General features: G+C 37.1%; 1 protein-coding gene across 1 annotated transcript in view; it reads right to left on the reverse strand.

Annotated features, from left to right (window-relative positions):
* Window positions 1–13,146, reverse strand: part of CUL4 (cullin 4) — a 30,698-nt gene extending 17,552 nt beyond the window's left edge. The window contains 4 exon segments of the mRNA NM_001247427.3: window positions 227–407; window positions 1,686–2,032; window positions 2,106–2,221; window positions 12,778–13,146. Coding sequence (NP_001234356.2) covers window positions 227–407; window positions 1,686–2,032; window positions 2,106–2,221; window positions 12,778–13,120 — 987 coding nt within the window. The 5' untranslated portion in view covers window positions 13,121–13,146.
* Window positions 13,147–22,561: the final 9,415 nt, after the last annotated feature.

Raw genomic sequence — 22,561 nt, forward strand, 5'->3', positions numbered from 1 at the left:
CAACACAGAGGGAGTACAAGGCGATATTGGGCATTGGCCCACTTATTAGTTCAACCCATCTTGACCAGCCTAACTTTGGCCCAAACTGCCCATTTGCCACCCAACACAGAGGGAGTACAAGGTGATATTATGGATGAAGAGGGTATTATTAAGAAAAGAGACAAGCAAATCCATTATTAACATTTGTAGCTAAAAACATCAGGGTACAAGGAATGGAGAAGCACACCTCCACATGCTTCAGGTAATCTGGAACATCTGACTGCTGCATGTATTTGACACCTTCAGCAGCATAAAACTCAGAAGTACGCTCAAGAAATGGCTTTTCAAAACTTTCAGCATAAATCCCCAAGGCAGTGAACATCTTCAAAAGATGGTTAAGCAGAGTTCGATCAACTGCCTCACCTAATCTGTAAAAACAAAACCAGAATGAAATATACCATCAGGCTGAAATTATACAAATGCAGCATCTTCTCGAATAGACCACCCACCCAAACAAAAAAAAAAATTACATCGTCATCCCACAAGTGGGGCCTGAGGAGGGTGGTGTGTACGCAGCCTTACCTCTATATCGTGAAGGTAAAGAGGCTGTTCTGATAGCCCTCAACTCAAGTAAAGCATATCAAAGCAGTAAGTAAAGGAAATACACCCTCTGTTACTCGGACTTTTCAAAAATATCGACGAGTGTGTGTTTGATCCTCCAAAAACAGTGTATTTAAGGATCCGACCCAGGTGTGGCAACATTTCTGGAGAGTCCAATTAACTTAGAATACAGCAGTGAAGTAGCCATGCAGAAAATAATGGAGAAAAGAACAACAAAACAAAATAAATATGATAACCAAAACCAAGGAAACAACAAGTAATAATAAAAGCGAAGAACAAGATAGTAGAAGAAGTGATAATAGTAATACTGATACGGAAACTAGACAACTCTCCACTTCCTACTGACTTTTTACCTAATCCTCGACCTTCATATAGTCCTATCTACGGTCATGTCCTCCGTAAGCTGCAATTGTGTCATGTCCCGTCTAATCACATCTCGCCAATACTTCTTCGGTCTACCTCTACCTATCTTCAGAACCACAATCGTCAACTTCTCATATCTCCTCGCTGGGACATTCTGCAACTTCTCTTCACATGTCTGAGCCATTTCAATCCCACCTTAACCACCACGAAGGCTAATCTTGCCTTATCCCGAATATCTTCGTTCCTAATCCTATCTCTCTTAGTATGCCACACATCCATCTCAACATCCTCATTTTTGCTACACTCATTTTCTGGATGTGCGAGTTCTTCACAGACGAATTCTCCACCTCATACAACATAGCTCCTCCAAAAGATAACGAGAAGAAAAAAAACCTAAGCTTTAGCTATCTTCTTTTATTCTCTCCCAAATGAAAGAGAGACTCTGATGCTGTCAAACATGGCATTGAAGAGGCAAAGCAACATTTGATGCATGTCAGGTTAAACACTTCTCGTTCCCTGCCTCTGCAAAAGAACCTATTTCTTTTTCTAATAGATAATATGCACTTAAGATCTCATTCTTCTAATACTTTAGGTAGTAGGAGCAGTCACTTGAACTAGCTAAGCAAATGCAACCAGACATCCAACATGAACACATATATAAACAATCAAGATGAACCCACCAATCGCAAAATCATTAAATTTAACCATAAAAATTTCTTAACCTTTCGGTCTCAATCATCTGTAGGAGGCCAAAAACAGTTTTGTGTTCTACTTCTGAGGCAAGAGAGAGATGCTTGCGGAAAAGCTGCAAGCCCATATCCCACAGTGAACGCACATTTGGGGTTTGTTTCACATATGTTCTATCAAGATACAAAGCTATTCCACGAATCATCAACATCTGATCACAAAAATCCTGCCAACACCTCTCAACAAGCGACAAGAAAACTACAAGATCTTCACTTTGGCCAACTAAAGAACGTAGAGCTGCAGCTATGTGTGATTCACACTCTTTTTCAATTCGTTGATATAGATTTCCTCCCATTTTGTGCAGACAAAGGTCATTTACAGCCTATCAACAACAGAGAATCAATCAGCACACTTTTATAAGCAACACTATTAGAAAGCAATGCCGCAACATGCACCTGATAAAGCTTTTCTAAATCACATGGATCAGGCTGCTTCAAGAATATCGCACTAATAGCTGACTTTAGAGTTGCCCAAGTATTTTCCTCAAAGTTTGTCGGCAACGTAGGTTTCGCTTCAAGAAAAGAAAAATGAGTGAAAGGTTAAGCATATACAATGTCGTCTTCACATACTGAATTTCACTTCATCTACGTTAATCCATAGCAGTTCAATGTCATGAAAGAAAAGAACAAAATAAAATCTTCTTGGCCCAGACTCCAGCTTAAAAGATATGAAGTTATCCATGCCAAAATAATAATAATAATAATAATAATAATAATAATAATAAGGGAACTAATAAGAAGAAAGATTCGACTTGATATAGAAAACAAACTATGTTAATCAGACAAACCCCTTCAAGTCAGTACTTTGCATTAACACAGAAAGCACATGGGATTCCAGCTTCTAATGTGATCATATACTTCAGCAAGCTATTAATGAACTAGCATCTACAATTGATTTCTTTTTCTTCTTTTTATAAAGTTATAACGAGAGCCTCGTTTATTTATAGAGCACCTTATCAGTAACCTTCTTCTTAACGTTCTTCTTTTATTATTATCTTTTTGGCTAATAACTAGGCAAGGATACTCTACAAGGACATTCTACAATGAGGTTGATGTGGACCAATTGAAAGGGATGTCCTACAGTTTGAATTCCAATATATAAAAATCATTCTCAAGCCCCTCAAACGCACTTTTATATCTCTCCCTCCATATAGTCCAAAGAAGAGTTGCTAGAAAGAAATTCTGCTATGGAAGGAATTCATTACTGCCAAATATGGGATGGAAGATAACTGGACAACGAACATAGTTTCCATACCAGACAGTTGACAGTTTGGAGAGTTATCAGAAATTTATGACCTCTGTTGAAGAGAAGAATTAACTACAAAGTAGGTAATGGACAAAAGATTTCTTTTTGGAATGATAACTGGATAGGAGGTGCACCACTACAACATCAACTTCCAGATCTCACAACCTTTGTATTCTTCAACAGGCCACAGTTGCAGAGATGGGGACAGGACAAGGATGGAACCTACACTTAAGGAGAAACCTAAATGATTGGCAAGTGGATAGAATAGCAACTTTTTATACCATTATGGACAGATTCAACAATCTATCTGAAGAAAGGGATACCATAGTATGGAAGAAAGGAAGGGAAGGTATATTCTCTGTTAACTCAGCTTCCAGAGAACTGAATAGATCAAATCATAAGGAGGAAAGTTGGCCATGGAAGATGATATGGAAGACCAAGATCCCATAAAAAGTGAACTGCTTCATATGGCTCTAAGGAATCAGTACTGACACAAGACGACTCAAACAAAAGGAAATTTGAACTATACTCAAGATGCTTCTTATGTGGGGAACAGGAGAATACTATATGCCATCTGTTCTTGCTCTGGAAATGGACAGAACAGCTTTGGAGGATGTTCATCAGCTTGAGGAAAATAAATTGGGTAAAGCCAGGGAACATCAGAGGAGTCCTCAGTTGGAATAATGATGGTAATGCAGCAACAAAGGAGGAGAGATGGAAGGTTATCCGGGCATGCATATGGTGGACTGTATGGAAAGAGAGAAACCATAGTTGTTTTATTTTTGGGTAAACAGAATATTTTAGTCCAAGCAGAAGATATTTTGGATGTTTTAGATTATTTGTAAGAAATAGAGGTGATAGGCAGCAGTATGATTAGTCTGTAATACCTTTTGAAGGGGAACTGCATATTGTGGATGTAGTTTACCTGTGAATATATAGATTAGTGTTACTATCCTCAAAATAAAAAAACAAAGTCTACGTCTGGGACCTTGGATCACATGCTGAAATTTTATTACACACAGATTTATGATAGAGAGAAGGTGATATAACAGAATCACAAACAATATGGTTGTTTTTTCCAAGTGGATTGAAGACATGAAATTACATGATCCTCACCTAATTGGAGGGAATTACACCTGTTCAGAGGTATAAGCCATCATAGTGCAGAAAAATCAGATAGATTCCTCAACTCCATGGAATGCGAAGAGTCTTTTAAAGCCATCAGACAGAAAATACTGCCAAGGGTAGTCTCTGATTACTGACTCATCATCCTAAAATGTGTCAATTGGGAAATTGGTGGCTTGAATGGGAAAATTTTAATGATTTAATCCAAAGCTGGTGGAATGGTCTCATGGTACAAGGATTGCAGACTTAGCATCACGGTTAAAGATGCTAAAACAGAAACTTAACCGTTGGTGAGCTAGTTAACAGGAAAACAGCATTTTCAATTATTAGCTGATCTTGATCACACTCAAGAAACCAGATATTTGAGTGAAGAAGAGACGATGATGAGATCCACAATTCTAGTGAAACTGGAGGAATTGTCCAAGAATGAGGAATAAAGCTGGAGGCGAAAATATACATCTTATGGCCTAAGCAGTGAGATAAAACAACAGACCCAGAGGATGGCAACAGCCCATAGAAGGTATAACACTAGTGACAGATTCGTAGTCAGGGGAACTGAAACTGTTGAAATTAAAATGGCAAAGGCCGAATTCTACGCAAAGCTATACTCAGAAAGTGAAAGCTGGAGACCTTCTTTTGATTACTCTGGATGTTCTAAGATCCATCAAATAGAACAATAATGGATGGAGAGACCTTTCACAGAGGTAGAAGTATTTCAAGCAATTGAGTTATGTGCAGTAGACAAGGCCCTATGCCAAGATGGATTCACCAAGGGTTTCTTCAAACCTTGTTGGGGGACTCTGACAGAAGATTTGATGCAAACGTTACAAAATTTCCACCACATTGAGATCTTCGAAAAAAAATTCAATGCTACTTGTCATAGCATTAATACCTAAGCATGGACCAGAAGAACTGAAGGATTCCAAGCCAATAAGACTTATAGGTAGAGTTTATGAGATCATCTCCAAAATGCACATTGAGAGGCTTCAGACTGTTATGGGGAAATTGGTGAATGAACATCAAATGGGCTTCCTAAAGGGCAAACAAATCCTAGATGCAGCTTTGCTGGCAAATGAATTGGTAGATTCCAGAACAAAACAACTAACTCCTGGGATCCTTTGTAAACTGGACACTGAAAAAGCTTTCAACCATGTCAATTGAGATTTTCTTTTCAAAATTTTAAGGGACATTTTTGGCTCCAATGGGGAGAATCGGATAAAATTTATGTGTCCAGTGTGAACTTCAACTTCCAAAGGAGTCTCAGACACAGTGATCCTTCATCACCCTTCCTCTTTATCATTGCAATAGAGGGACTCAACTGCACGATCAGAAAGGTCAAGGAAAATAGATGAATAAGGAGTTTTGCTGCACAAACCTCCAATGATACAGGGGTGGAAATCACTCATCTCCTTTATGCAGATGATACACTTGTCATAACTGATGCACAAGTTGAAAAAATCAGACACTTAAAGAGCCATATTGACCATCTTTAAGGCTATTACTGAGCTACATGTCAACTGGCACAAAAGCTCACTCATCCAGTCAATCAAGTAAATGATATGCATCTTCTGGCTGCAAACTTAGGATGTCAGATAGCACTGCTTCCAACAAAATATCTAGGAATCCCTTTGGAAACTAAGAATAAGGGCCAAGGAATTTGGAATGAAGTCCTAGAGAGATGTGATAAAAGGCTTGCGAGATGGAAGAGTCAATCTCCTTAGGGGACAGATTGAAACTAATTAATCAGTCATGGATGCCCTTCCAACTTACATGATGGCTCTATTCACAATCCCCAAGTGCAAAGAGAAGATGATGAATCAACTGAGGTTCTTTTGGCAAGGTAACAAGGAAGAAAGGGTTAAAATCTGGTGAAGTGGGAGCGTGGGACTCACTGACTCTCAACAAGAAACAAGGAGGTTTGGGTATAAAAAAACTTGGTCAACATGTTAGAATATGAAAAGCAACAAGAATAGTATATACTATCCTACTTAGAATAGGAATAAGAATATGAACACTATATAGAATCCTACTTGGAAAAGGATTATAATGTAGTGTCCTAGTTGGAGAAGTAGCTAGTTGCATATATAAATAATAAAAATCACAATAGCAAAAACATATTAGCAAATATTTCAATTCTTAAAAACTGAAAATAGATAGTCCATACTAAAAGTCTAGAACTTGGATGAGAAAAAAACAGAACAAAAGTCAAAACAGTGAGGAAAAAACAGACGTAGAAGCAACTCTGTAGTCTAAAGAGGATGGAAAAAGAAACAGAGGAAGAAGAAATCTGAAGAGGAAAAGAATAAATATGTATTGGTAGGACTTTGGACTTTTCCCTTTCTATTATTATCCCTAAAGATTCTAATGGTAGAGTGGCATAGATCAAAATACAGGACGAGATGCATCTCAGTGCTTCCACTGTCACCAAGATAATAATTCAACAAATGACAAATCCCTATTTGTGCATCTGTTAAACACCCTAAATTAGGTTTATCTTTCCTATACTGCATTTTCTTTTAAGAATATGTACAAGAGATCAACTCTAGCTTATCACAAAAAGATATCAAGTTACTAAAATTATGGTCAATCAACCTACTAAGACATTGGGCGAAGTGTCCAAATCCACAGCACATGCCAGCTGCAGTGTTGTGGAAAGTACTAGCTTCATCTCTTAAGTGAGACTAGGTTTAACTCTTCATGAGGCTAGGCAATGTGAAGTGAACGAAGTTGTCACTTCTGTCCGTGAAGTGTGACGTGATGTACAGACAACGCAGACACTTCTTTTCTTATAAAAGCAATTCTCAAAAAGAAAAAGAATAGATGGGGACCTGTTTTAGAAAATGTTCATGGAGCTTTCTCAGCTCTTCCTCTTCTCTCTCTTCGAATATAGTTCAATCTCATTGCTTCTACTTTCACTGAATTATCTGATTCTTTTTTTCACTTCGTGCCACCATGACTTGATGGTAATTTTATAAAATGGTGATTACTAGACCAGCCAGTGTTATCAAAGGCAAAAAACGCAAAAAAGCTCTAAGGTCCGTGGGGTCTTTAAGCGCAAAGCACAAATTTCGTGGGTTTTTATGAAAAAAGGTGTGAATATATAAACATGAATGACAAATATATGACCAAAGAAATTGAAAAAAGTTTTTTTTTTGAAGGTAACATTGTATTATATCACAGAACAGTACAACACTGAAACCATTATATACAGATGTCTCCTTTTTCCACTTGTTTCAGTCTATATTGAGTCTAAAACATCAACTATTGTTATAGTGTCATTGGAGTATACTTGATTACACCAAAAACATAACAATAAGGGCCCGCTTGGCCATAAATTCCAAATAATATTTGGGAAAAAATTTGGCAAATAGTTCTTGTTCATACACTGTAATTATTTGGCAAATATTTTTGGCAAATATCCCATATTCTCAAATACTAATTTTTTTCTAGTATTTTGGCCAAATCTCATTATTTGAGATCTTGTAAAAGTTGAAATCTTACCCCAAAACTTTTATCTTTTACAAAAACGCCCTCTAAAGTTGTTGCTTGCGTTGTATTACAAATTTTTTACGTTTACCAAAGTAGTGATGAAATATTTAGCGAATGTTAAATGATGATATGGTTATTGATGAAAATGATGAACAATCGGCTCAGGATAACAAACTAACAAAGTCATGTGCTTTGTCTACATCATAATGCGTGAAATGATGCTTGTTGTTGCACTCACTTCAAAACCACATTGCTCTAGTGTCATGGACACTATTTGTTATTGTTGTAACAAGGATCCAATTGACTTGAATACAAACTTATGGTTAGATTTTATAGTTTTTAAAACTTATGGGTGTAAATCATATTTTTCTAAAAAAGTGAAATATATTTCTCAAATACTATGGACAAACACATGGTGAAATTTCATCCAAATTTTCACCCAAACAATATTTGCCAAGAATATTTGGATATCTATGATCAAAGGCTAGCTAAAATGCAGTTTAACTTGACTTTCTGGATTCTCTATGCTGTCAAAACACAAATAGTCCACCATATACTAGCAGGGATAAGTTTGTTTATGTCCTTTGCATTCACCGCTGGTGTCTCCCAACTCTTCAAAGCCAGTGAACCTTCCTAGGCATGGTCCAGGAGATGCCTTTGAGATTTAAAAAAACTCCATAGTTGTTGGGTATACATGCAGTGTAGGAACATGGTTCATTGTCTGAACATGGTTCACCGTCTCTAATGCCTCCCCACAAAGAAAGCAACTAGAGCATAAGGTTATCCCTCATTTCTTAAAGTTATCTTGAGTCAGAGCAGCTTCTTTGGCCAATAACCATATGAAGCATGAGAGTTTATGAGGTATTTTGCTTCTCCATATTTGTTTCCATGGCCAAATATATGTTTGTTTGTTTGTCTGATCCATCAACTTGTAGGCTGGGTTAACTTTGAATCTCCCTCTGCTATTTCCCTTCCACCACATAAAATCTTCCCCTGTTTGTAGCCCATTAAAAGCTTCCACGGTTTTGAGAAATTCTGCCACTCTTGTTGTTTCCCACTTCCCAGTCATTGATTTGTCTTCTAAAATTGAAGCTCCACCCTGATTTGTCATAACTCTACTATAGTATTGTGCTGTCCCAAAACTATATTGTATATGTCAGGGAAAAGAACTTCCACGCTTTCCCTTTTCATGCCACTCATCTTTCCAAAATCTTGTCTTGCTTCCATCTACAACTTTGATCCCTGCATTACTCTTAACTTCATCCGACATGTCTCTGATTGATCTCAACAACCTCACTCCATAAGGTATAGTCACTTCTTTGGTCATCCACATATCTTCACCTTCATATTTTGCACGTATTACCCTTTTCCATAACATCTTATTTTCATTGGCAAATTTCCACAACCATTTCATTCTGAGAGCTACTGAAAAAGATTATGATAAAGTGAAATATCAAATATTTAATGTCACTTCTTCATAAGAGGCTCATTGGCAAGGAAACATTTGCCTTAGAACCTTGATGACGACACCGAAGAGCACATAAAGCGAGGTGAAGGCGCTGAACACGTTTTGAGCCTCCGCTCAGGGCTTATGCGCGCTTAAAGTGTGCCTTTGATAACAATGAGACTGGTTAAGTTGTATGGACCAAAGTGTCGGCTAGTCAAGAACTCGCGCATCCAAAAGATGAAAGTAGCGAAAATGAGGATATGGAGATGGACAATAGGTTGAGATAGGATTAGAAACAAAGACAATTGAGATAAGGTAAGAGTGGCGCCCAAATGAGGGAAGCGAGACTGAGATGGTTCATACATGTGTGAGGAGGTATAGATTGGTGATGGTGAATCAAAGGAAAGGTAAAGGTAGGCCAAAAAAGTATTTAGGAGAGGTGATTAGATAAGACATATCACACTTGCAGCTTACTAAGGACATAACCCTAAATAAAAAAGAATGTCCAAAATTAGAGTAGAAGGTTAGTAAATAAGAGGGCCATAGAGATGGAAAATCATCACAGCCTGAATTTGGTGGTCAGCGTGGAAAGAAAGGAACCTTAAATGTCATCAGAACAAGAGCAACACTATCTGAAGATAAATTGTCTTGTGTTGTATCTTTTTGGTGTAAACAGGAGTATATGAAAGATCTAGAATCAGTCGTGACTGTCTTTAGGCTCCTTGTGATTTTTGTCATAGAATTGAAGTTCTTCTTTTATACTCTCTTTAACCTGTAATTAGGAATTGTAACATGTTGTTAGCAGGTTTTGATTTTTTGGAAATAGAAATACAAATTGTTAACGTCTCAAAAAAGTGGAACATTATCTAGTTTTTCTTATCATTATTATTTTTTTTACTTCTCTAACTATCCTATTCTTCGGTTTTAGTATTACATGTGGTCTTTTTTGCTTTGATTATCGTACTACTTCTTTTGTCCATTACTTTTTGCCGAGCTTCTTCACCACTGCATTTCTTCCTCTTACTATTTCGATATGTTTTTTCTTGAGCCAAGGGTCTATTGAAACAACATCTCTACCTTCACAATGTAGGGTAAGGTTACGCACAAACCATCCATCGCAAAACTCCCTTATGGGGATTCCACTGGTATGTTGATGTTTTCCAAATTTGTTTATTTATTTAATTAGTTATACTGAATATGTTGTTGTTCTTGTTGAATCTTCTTCAATTTGTCAATTTATCCAATTTGGTAATGCTCTTCAGCATTTCTATCCTTCTTTTTATTTATACTTGTTTTGGTGCTTCTGTCTTATTCTATTTTATTTTATTTTGTCGTTTTGCAGTTTATTAATTTGGTTAATTTGGTTATCTTTTTTTATCCCTTTTATATTTTCTTTGATTTTGCTCAAGTTACAATGATTATTAGCTCTTTACTTTTAAAATTGAAAGAGTTATTAATAGATACTACTTTGTTGAGTTCATGTTTGTTTAGTTGTTCTAAATATTTGTGCAATGCCCATCTTGAGATTCCTTCTAGATTGTACTTCACTTCAATGATGCAAGCATTTCGCTTTTCGCTTCACACTTTTTAGCGAAGTAGACCCTTGTCGCATTTTTCTGCTTCGCACTTCCAAAACACCGGCCAGGTATAATAAGTTCAGTATCAGAGTTGCGCCACTACAGCTTAGTCGAAGGAAACAAAGGATTTGCCTGACTATGCTGCTTGAGAAAGTACTTCCAAGCAGTCACAAATCTGGCATTGACTCATCTTTACTTGGACAGCTTCAAGGTTGGCAGAATAATCACAGAATTGTTTTTAACAAGTAGCATGACCAAAAAAAATTGGAAGCAATGATTGGCCACAGCATCTTTGTCAAGGCAAGAATTCTATGATCCACACTAGTTATTCCTTATTTTCATATTTTTACTCCTCGTGTCTAAGATGGCATCTTAATGAGAAGGATGCATCTGAAGTTACTGATAAGTAACTTCTTTAATAGAACAACCACCCTCACATAACCAACCAAAAAGAAGTTCTTGAGGCGAAAGATGCATTTAATACACAATATTTTTTTCTTCCTATTAATAAAGCAAGCAAATTCATTGATATGCTGGGAAACAAAACCCAACATACAACTGGTATACAAACATTTGTGGAACTACACCAAAGAACAGTTCATATGCAAACTTTGTAATGGTAATGTATATCACAATTGCTGCTTTCTTTCAATCCAACACTACCTACCTCATGTTTCAAAGGTTGTGTTTACTTTCCCTCAAATTGGACTTTGGAGAAATCCAGAAAGAGTCACTTTCGGTTACGATTTTGATCTACTGTGTCTGCCAATGCAAATTAAAAAACCCAGAGTGATTAATCATTGATGATTCTTCTTGTATAGATGCTCCATCAGAAAATAATGACATGTCAGTCACTCAATGTGCTTCTCAACCTCTTTTTGCATTGTCCAGTGGCGGCAGACCTATGGAACATGTTCCACACTATTATGGGACTCAGCTGAGCCATGAATCAGACAATCAGAGATGCTGATGTACATTGATGTTTATGGAGAGTTGATAAATCCATCAAAAAAATCTGGACAATGAGTGCTGCTTGTATTTTATTTGGTGTGATTGATAGAAAGGGATTGCAGATGCTTTGACGAAACCTCAACTTCAAACCACTTCCACATATCAGGTTTTTCCTTGGCAACTAATATGTAATGTTAGATGTTTACTTTGACATCTATAAATAGCAAAGAGAACTTCTTGATTTTGTTAGTTCCCTGCTCTTAGCCAAGTTTATGATGGTATTGGAGCTAACGCACCTCTTATTGTAATTTTGCATCTTCTTGATGATTTTTAAAAATGTCGTTACTTCACCATAAAGAAAAAATAATGATTTTCTGCACAAACTATGGGAAGTTGTGAGGAAAACACAAAAAAAAAATATGTAAACATAAAATCGGCCAACTATTGAAACACTGGTAACTCAAGACAATGCAGGAAACCAAGATTCTCTCATTGGCGATTAAGCACATACAAGGGTAAAGACACCTTAGCCCTTGTCTAAACTCTAAGAGTGGAGAAGACAATACAAGCTAAAATGAAACACCAATAACAATCCATGTAAATTGAGATAGCATTCACAATTCCATGAAGGACTTATTTTATTAAAACTGCATCATCATAATATCTTTGCCAACCAAATGTGGATATGTGTTCCTAAAAAGTTCTTAAAGATTACTCATTAGCACACTTCTAATGAAACATAAAATGATAGACTGAATCTCTCAAGTCTAACTTCAGTATATGTTCTAGAGAACAACAGCTGGGAGCAAATCACAGTCTTTACCTTTTAGTTCTCTCTTTAGCATAGTTTTTCTTTACCACATTAACTATCTCTTGTAAGGCTAATGCAGAACTAATACTCTATAACTTAGTATCTGAAAATATACAACTTCCTAAGAAAGTAAAACCCTAATTGCCCATAGTTTCACAATAAATAATTCATTTCAGGTATGAACCCTTACTCAACCCTAAATGAGCAAGGAACAGCAAAATTAGAACTATAGCAGCAAAAGAGGAGAGCTTAAGTACTTTCAAAAATTCAAATCTTTATAAAGCCAAATACTTGTAGAACTACAACAATACTCCAATGCTAGATGCAGTTGGCTATATAAATCATCACTCTCCATTTAGCTCCATTCATTCCAGAATTCAAATTTGTTAGAAAAATAGAGAGGTACTAAGTCGAAATCAAACCTTTAAGGAGCTTAATTACGAGTTTCTTAGCAGGCTGAGGAGGGGTAGCTTTCTTGCGAGACAAATTGGCCGTAACCCCACCAGCAACTGAAGAGGAATCGATGTTGCAATCCTCCATCATGGGGGAGTTTCCAGAAGGGTCGTCGATATCGGAGGAAAAGTGAACGTGCTGACCGTTTTTGCTATCAATAGAACAAGGTAGAGCTTGTGACTTAGCCTTCTTCATGGAAGAATAAGCTGGGGTTCGGCCGGCGGTGCCACCGGTGGTCGGAGTAGATGAGGATGATGATGAGGGATTTGTGGGGATGAAGCGCTTTTTGGGGTTGGTGGTGGGTTGAGACATAGACGAGAAATGTCTAAGAAGAGCTCATTTTGTTCTTCTTCTTTCTTTCTTATATTTTTATTAAAAAAAGAAGAACAAACAAGAAAAAAATGCTCCTTAACCCAAAATGGTTTTACTATATATTATATTTATATATGTAACATATATATAAATATATTATATTTAAAATTTAAACAAAAACATATAATATGAATGATGAAAAGTAAGATCTGAAATTTGAGCAATAAGGTTTAAGCTCAATGATAATTCATTTACTATATGTGGATGAAAGTGCCATTAGTTAGAATATTTTTTTTTATGGAAATAAGTTTATTTTATTATAGTTTTATAGGTTATTCCTTATACGTAGAAACTAATATATAGATCACTTTATCTTTTATAGAAATAATATTGTCGGCGTATAAATATATAAAGAAGACGAAGATTATGGGGGAAAGAGTTTTTAAGGAGTGTTTTATCATGAATAAAGAAAATGAGTGTCAACGCACTTAATTTTTTATTTTTTTTTGATGAATTATCGCTAATGCATGTATCTAAATGTACATGTTAAATGATTTGTAACACCTCAAAATAATAGTACATGTGCAATTAAGTTGACGTCGGCAAAAATTTGTAACTTGAAGATGTTAAAAAGAATATTTGAAGCTCATAAGGTTAAGACTATAACGGATAATTTGGTATGGTGTATAAGAATAATATCACCTAAAGTGTATTAGTAATGTTCGCATTAGTAATGTTTGCATTATTTCTCGTACATTTATTTCGTTTGATATATTAAAAATAGCATGCATTGCTTAATTTTCTAAAAAATATTTATTTACAAAGATGATCTCTACAAATAATTAGGTTTGTAACCATATTAATCCATACATTAAATCTTTTTGAATTATTAATAACATGAACTTCCGTGTATTATATGTCATTTTACATATAATATTATTCCATATGTACTTATGTCCATTTTTGTTAGGGGGGCTGCATCTTTTGATTGATGCAGACTCGCGTATATATACACATGATCAGACTACTTAGATTTCATATCTTTCACTATAGGTGAGCCCCTATTTGTTTTTGGAGCTTAGTCTACATATTTTGGGAAATTATATTTTCTTTTTAAGGTATATCGAGGGTCTTGTCTCGGTTGACACTATTTATTTATGGTTAGAGGCTTCTTAGATAGACAAATAGTTATGGTACCTTTGGACCTTTGTGTTCATTGACTATGGTTTAAAATTTTTATGACTCACGATATGAAATTTGTTTTATTATGAAATTTTTCTCTTCAAATATATTTTTCCACTACTTTTTAGATGTATGTGATATGCCCGAAATTCGAACTCATTTAGGGTTTTATTTATATAGGTTTAGTGTCCTCAACTGCTTATTTTGTGTCAATAACTGATGTAAAACCCTTGATTTCCATGTATATGGATTGAGGAACAAAGCAAGGACACTAATTTGCAAAAAAAAAAAGGGAACAAAGTGAGTTGAAAGGATGAAGAACTGCTTAAAAGCCTTGAGGGAAGAAATCAAGTTGGTGATGGCAAGGAGCAGTTGGTGAATCGCCGATTAGTTCCCAATGTAGTGTCGGATTGCCCAAAGTTACACAACTTGAGGATGATGAATGTCAAGGGAGAAAGGCGATGAAAGTGGCTCTTTGCATCATATTTTTTACGACTATAAATACAATATTGAACATTTAGTTTAGTATATAATATCATAATATCTTAGTCTATTATTAAGCTTTTAGCTCTGGAGACAAGTTTTATATAGTTTTTCCTAAGCTTTAGAGAATTGAAGTTTTTCACTTTTGAGAAATTGGAAGTGGGTCTTTGAGATTCATCGACTTGGAACATTGTAAAGACGAAATCAATCTTATCAGTTGATGGAAACTCAAATCAGTAACGATTTTTATCTTTTTATGATGTCTAGCTAAAACGTCAATTCTTGAGGTGTGATTATGTGATTATGGGTTGATTTAGTTTCTTGAGGTGTGATTATGTGATTATGGGTTGATTTAGTTTATGGCTATTGCTAATTGTTGGTTAAAATGCTATGTAGAAGTGAGTTCAATTATTAACTGTGGTTTGATTTAAGAATTGTAGTGCAAATGCGATTCTACCCTTTTTTTTTGTTTGCTAGAGAGAGAGAGGTTTTAAAACTTAACTTATTAATTGATGGTCATTGGGTATTGAGTGGATATGGGTTCAGCTCGAGATAGTCAATGGACTAAGGTGTGGGCTATTCTCATTTTGCTTGCTTGTTGATGTTCCAGAGAAATCAACTTGATTCGCGATAAATTGTTCGAGCTATAGTCTAGTTTACTCTTTAATATCTAGTTATTTTCTAATAGTTGCAATTACCTATTTATCTATATTAGCCTATAATTGAATCACATACCAAGAAAACCATTCGATTATTGTTATTTCGTATTGTTTACCACTATTCGTAATTGATAATTCTATAGCAAAACCCTCATTTGACATCCGTGTCACCTTGATTTGCATGATGTCTTTATTTGAAAATTTCTGTTCCTATAACTGATTTGAACATGTTCATACTTTACCGTTTTAACTCATTTAGTTGGGTTATATACAAATTAACAACCATTGACATTTAGAATTGGAGTGGTGTTGTTTGAGATTCTTTTGGTGAAGTTGACTTTTGTTGTTTTTAGTCATAGTAGAATCTACTTATTTTTACTTTGGTTTGTATCGCTGTTTAAAACAGAAGAAATGAGTGTTAACGAAAGCAATGGTAGCCAAGTAGGCCACCAAGATGACATCGACAATCTCAATGATGTTAATGAGCTGAATGTTAATGACCCTAACCTTGTGGGTGGAGTTGGTGTCATTCGCTTGCCTCCAGTTGAAGGGAACACGGTGTTCCACATTACAAGCACTATGTTGCAGCTCTTATAATTGAAAGGGTTGTTTGGTGGGTTGGCTCATGAGGATCCCCATGAGCATATAAGGAATTTTTTTGATGTTTGCAGGTCGTTTGCCTTCAAGACAATATCCCAAGAGTCGGTCCGATTGTGGTTGTTCCCCTTTTCCTTAATGGGAGAAGCATGTAAGTGGTTGACTGAATTTCCAAGAGACTCCATCAGTTCATGGGAAGAGCTTGTCACCGCATTTTAATTATGATTTTTCCCTCCTTCGAAGATGATGACACTTAGGGACAACATCCAGAGCTTCAATCATTTTGAGGATGAACCAATCCATGAGATCTGGCTAAGATTTAAGAAGTTGGTGTTGCAATGCCCAACTCATGGTTTGCTCGACAATGTTTTGATGCAATTATTTTACTGAAGCCTTTGATTCGGTGAACAAGGAAGTAGCTGACTCAACTCTCTCAGGGAGTTTTGATGCAACAACCTTACATTATAGCAGTCTAACTCTTTGATGGTATGACTAAAATTAATCGGCATGGTACACCCACGAAGATCAGGTCTCCGCACTCACTTTAAATTGACGAAGGAGCAGCTTGAGAATGAACAAGAGAGGGACCAAAACATGGCAAAGATGATTACCCAACTTGAAAATTTAACCAAGAATGTCATGGGAGTTCGTGCTAGAAGTTTCAGTGTTGTGGGTGTTGGGTTTGTAAACCCCGATGAATCCAAGTTTGAAGCGTTGTAGAATGAGGAAGTGAACTTCCTAGCCAATCAAGGAGAAGTTTACTGTGCAAACTACCCAAGGCAGGGTGGTAACCAAGGTTTGAACAGGGATGAAGGTTGGAGAGATTGTGATAGAGAGTGGAGGGATCGTTACCTGATTTGGAAGGAAGAAAGTGGGAGAAGGATAAGTATGTTCCTCCTCACGTGTCAAAGGCCCAAAGATTTTGAGGGTGGACAGTCTGAGGATATGATCTCTCATATTCTCAACAAGGTGTAAGGCTTCGATAAAATATTAAAGGAGATGAAGAAAGATGTATCAACCCATAACCACACAATGACTTCTCATTCTATCTCTATAAAGCAGTAGGGACCCAAATGGGTCAAATTTCTTCTCATTTAGACCCGAGATAACAAGGGGAGTTTCCTAGTGACACTATGAAAAATCCTAAGAATGAGGTTTGAGTAAGGACTTGCGCCATTCCACGATATTAACTAACACGCTTCTTGAGAGTTAACCTAAGTTTTATTTCTTTCCTTTTGTTTTGGAATATTCCTGTGTTGATTGTGCAAGTTAAAGTGACGAATGTTTTCAAAATAAATAGTTTGGAGATCCATAATTCCAATAACTGACTCGTCGAAGAGGTCGACGAGCCCGACTTGGACCGTTGTTGGACTGAAGAAATTATGAAATTGGAGTCTATAAAACTCAGCGGTCCCATGAACAAGTAGGCGAATCACTAAACTTGTTGGGGATCCCGACTTTATCCATTGTTTGGACATAGGTTGACTGGAGGTCCTGTAAAATTGGGCGAGGTAAATAACTACTCAGCATGTCGTCGAGTGGTTCGACAAGGTTGATTAATGTCACTGATATGGGAAGAACTAATTGGTTTTGAAAGGCCAAATATTTAGTACTTCAATCTCTTTCACATTTCCTCACTTTTTAACTTCAAACAATCACACCCGCACTATATTTCTCATATTTTTGCATTTTTACCACTCTCTAGTTGTTTCATCAGTGTTCGGAGTCGGACACTTTGCCACTTAGCTTTACAGATTCTTGTATTTGACACAAAAGGTTGGTTTTCCGAATCCCAAAACTAGTAATTAGCGATTAAATTCATTTGCAATCATATTATTCTTGTTGATGTGTGTTGGATCTCTCTGAATTTGTTTATGTGTGCTTGTCTTCCTGTTTCCCAAATTACATGCTTTAAAACTGTTCAAAATTTGTTGGATTGTGCTTAATTCTTGTTGAGTCTATTCGAATGAAGTTTGAGTAACTCAAATTGTGCTAAATGACGTGTTTTTCTCAATGATGAAGAATTTGACATCATTCTTAAGGCATAAAGTCGTCAAATGACCACTTTTGGCGAAATCAGGGGAAGTCAGACTACCTTAGTGACATGGATCTAGTGGGTCTAGGGTTAGTTGAATATGTGTATGGTTTGATATTATTTTTGGGGTTGCGGGGGTTGATTTTGAAAGCTGGTGTTGAAAGTAGGCACATTGGAAAGTTTGGCGAGTTGGGTCAAGCTTGTGAATCCCCCCTTGATCGTCTTTAATTTCATGGGTTTTATTAAGTTTGGTTCTGTAAGTTTCGACGAAAATCTTGAGTTTGCTGAGTGCACCAGATGACTCGTCGAATGTCTTTTTTGATTTCCAATTCTGCGTCCCCAACCCCTACAATGTAGTGTAATTTTTGGCGGGCTAATATGTGCTCATCGAATGATGTTAGCAATTTGACGAATAGGCCTTTCCCATCGCCGGAAGGCCATTTTCTTGAAAAAAATTTGATTAAGTCCTTTTCCGAGCCTAATTTAGCTCACCAATGTTTTTGGTGACTCGTAGAACCGTTGTCGATTGGTTCGGCGAGTGTGTCTGCAATATGAACATTTTCTAAATGATTTTGGAACATTACTCATAGAAATAACCTATTTTTATATATTTTTTATAAAAAAATAACAAAGGGAGATCCTATAAGAGCCTCAAAGCCCCATTAACGCAAAACAAGTCGATTCCTGCGTTTTTCAATTCCCAGAAGCTCTTAGCTACTCAGCTATACTATAGGCTCTAAAGGCATTACTTGACCGAAAGAGTGCTTATATTATGGGGGCTTCCCTTTCCAACAACTGACTTATATACAGGTCAACGTCGACTTAAGTCTGCATTTTTCCTTGAATCATTTTAACTTATTTTGGTATGTTTTGTAGATATGACTATAACTAACATAGACATGTTGTCGCACAAAAGAGCACAAGGCGTAGTCATCAACGAGGGAGCAACTATCCAATCTAAAAAGGCAAAGAAGGAACCTCAAAAAGAAGGAAAAAGCAAGGACAAGAAGCCCATATGTGAGGTTACGGAGCATAACTCCGACAGCGAGGGAGAATCCTTTGACTCCTAGCTGCATTTTTTTAGTTGGAGGATGACCAGCCTTTACAGTCCTGATGGACCAAAATTCATGCTAGGACTCGCCAAGATTCGTCGAGATTTTTAGAGGCCACCCCTCCTACTGTCGATACAATGCCAGCTCCGGCACTGACTGGGGTTCTAAGAACACTAGTTCAGGGTCGTCCTCCCCGACTACTCAACAGATTAAAGGTCGATATGTTGAGGACGATTCTCGATGAGAAGTTGTTATCCATAGAGGTCTTAGTGGGTAGATATTCAACTATGAGGGACACTCTCTAGTTCACCGAATCCTGCAGTTCACTAGGCCCCTATATTCCTACACGAATCCCAGAGTTCTATGCAACATACGATGACTTGGTACCCAAGTGCAAGAAGAAGGCCATCACTTTCAGGATGGTAGAGTCTGTCATTGTACGGGAGATAGTAGTGAGATGCAACAAAGATAAAATCAACATTATATTGGATATAGGGCAGCCTTTGACTACCCTAATTTGGATTGTGGCATGAGCTCCGATTGAGAAAAAGGAGTTAAACGTGGATGTGTGATACTAGTTTAGATTCATGAGCAGCTCCATTATGTCATCCCAGAATGAGTCCATCCTCCACCATCCCAAGGCAAACTGTCTTGGGTCAATCATATCCTGGAGGAACATCGACTTGGGACTCATCATAGAGCATAAGATGACCATGAGGTCCAAGTAGAGTCAGACATCCCTTCTATTACCGATCTTAATAATTGATTTGTGCTGACTTGCTGGAGTTTCTCGTGATGAGAAATGGGATCTCGAGGTCACTCCTACATCTTCCACCGGCATATGGAGCATAGAGGTCAAGTACACTTGGGGTGAGATAGGTAGAAAGAGAGCAACTCCACTTGATGCATCCCCGGATATCGATGTTGAGTTGATACTTGTAGAGGTTTTTTTCCTCTCCGGCCTTCGTGCCTTAAAGTATACTTTCTTCCACTTCTTCCTCTAAGACTCCTGGTGCTTTTACTCTTTCCTAGCCCATCGAGATTACTCAGGACATGATCTTGAAGATGGGAAACTTAGCCCATTTTGCGGATGTAAGGGCTTCACAATTTGGATTGTGGCATGAGCTCCAATTGAGAAGAAAGAGTAAACGTGGATGTGTGATACTGGTTTAGATTCATGAGCAGCTCCATTATGTCATCCCAGAATGTGTCCATCCTCCACCATCCTAAGGCGACTTGTCTTGGGTCAATCATATCCTGGAGGAACATCGACTTGGGACTCATCATTGATCATAAGATGACCATGAGGTCCAAGTAGAGTCAAACATCTATTCCATTACCGATCTTGATTATTGATTTGTGTTGACGTGCTGGAGTTTCTCGTGACGAGAAATGGGATCTCGAGGTCAATCCTACATCTTCCACCGACATCTGGAGCATAGAGGTCAAGTACACTTGGGGTGATATAGGTAGAAGGAGAGCAATACCACTTGATGCATCCCCGGATATCGATGTTGAGTTGTACTTATAGAGGTGTTTTCCTACTTCAGCCTTCGTGCCTTAAAGTATACTTGCTTCCACTTTTTCCTCTAAGGATCCTGGTGCTTTTACTCTTTCCTAGCCCATCGAGATTACTCAGGCCATGATCTTGAAGATGGGAAACTTAGCCCATTTTGCGGATGTAAGGGCTTCACAATTAGAGATTGTGGTACCGTGGATGATTTAGAGTTCTATCCTAGCTGCACTTTCACCCATCCAAGTATTTATTGACACTTTCATTGTGAGAGTGGAGACTTGTGAGATTCGACAATGGTCTACTTCTGAGATGACGACTTTGAAAGCCAAGGTTGTTGATTTGTGAAAGGATGTGGACTACTTGAAGTCCATAGACTTTACTTCATTTTTTGAGACACTTGATGATATGTAAGATGCGTCTACTTCTAAGATTCCTCTAGCCACCACTACAGACGTGTCGATGGATGATATGGTAGTTGATGATTCAGAGGCAGAGGTCGATAAGGAGAAGATACAAGTGCCAAATAAGATGATCTTTGAAGAATGCCAGACCTAGAGGTGACGATTATACAATCGGTGATTCAGACATTGATGAAACAGACGTCCATGGCAGGCCCTAGTGGAGGCAGTGCTGCTGAGGCGGCAGCGAACACTGATGCCCCGATAGATGGAGGGGCTGTGTAGACAAGACCCTTCTTTACCTTCTTATCTATAATTTTTATGACTTTTTAGTATTTTGTTCCATATAAGGACAACTGCTTTTATTTGTGGTGGGTGGGGTATTTTCTTGCCTACCTCTTGTGATTATCATTGTCACCCCCTAATCAAAAGACTTATATTCTTTTTCATTAATAGTATTGGGTTTTTATGCTCTAAATTGTGTTTTGAGACTTTTTTGTGGGTGCTTAAGCTTATGGATCCTTTTTTTAAATGCAAGTGTTTTTGACCCTTCTGAAAAAAATTGCCACCTCTTATTGTGTTTGATTGAGGTTGTTCTTCTGTAAATTTGAGTATCAGTTATGATCAATACCGATGACTTGAATGATTCTCTTAATCAAACAAAAATAATACACAACTAGGATGAGGCAAAATGAAGTTGCATAGACAATATGTGAACTTTTTGCATCTCATTGTAACTAGTCAATTATCGAATGAAGTCTCTTGTGATGAACATTGCACACTAGAAAAGTGTGGAGTCTTGTTTGATATTATTTCCAATGCCTTATGTGATGAGCTTATCATGAACCTTGTGTAATGACACCTAGAATTTGCCCCATTGGTCTGGTTGACTAAGTGATGCAAGATTTTGAATTGATCTTAGGCAACAATTTTGTGGAGTGAAACAATTTGACAATATACCTCTTTTGTGGCTAACCTTGTGTGTGTATGAACTTTTCTTGAAACCTTTTTTGAGCCTTACCCTTTTCTTGGAAGAAACTTGATGAAATTTGCAACCCCTCTTATCCATGTACCCATAACTCTTATGAAGTAAGGTCTATTTGAATAGCCAACTTAGGCCAAAAGCCTAACTTGGAGGTGTGGTGAAAAGAGAAGGTAAATTTAGATGTGTGAAGAAGTTCTTCTTAATCCATGGTTTTGAAAATATGGAACCCCTCTGTTAAGACCCAATGGACCTCCATAATATAAATTAATCATCAATTCAATAAATTTGTCTATGAACAGGAGCCGAGGCTCTGTTCCTTGACCTTTTTATACCTTTTAGTACGGAGGACCCTCTCAGTTCTAGGTAGCAACAAAATTGTTTTACTCAGTTTATATTTTCATATTTACTTTTTAGAATAAAATCTTTTATTCACATACACAGATTTCAATTCAATGGGTTGTAACAGGTCTGATGACATTCCACTACTCTATTTCAAAAGACCCGATGTAAATATATTTGGGTATTTAGATACCT

The sequence above is a fragment of the Solanum lycopersicum genome, chromosome 2, assembly GCF_036512215.1.
Source record: "Solanum lycopersicum chromosome 2, SLM_r2.1".
In the NCBI taxonomy this organism is placed as follows: domain Eukaryota; kingdom Viridiplantae; phylum Streptophyta; class Magnoliopsida; order Solanales; family Solanaceae; genus Solanum; species Solanum lycopersicum.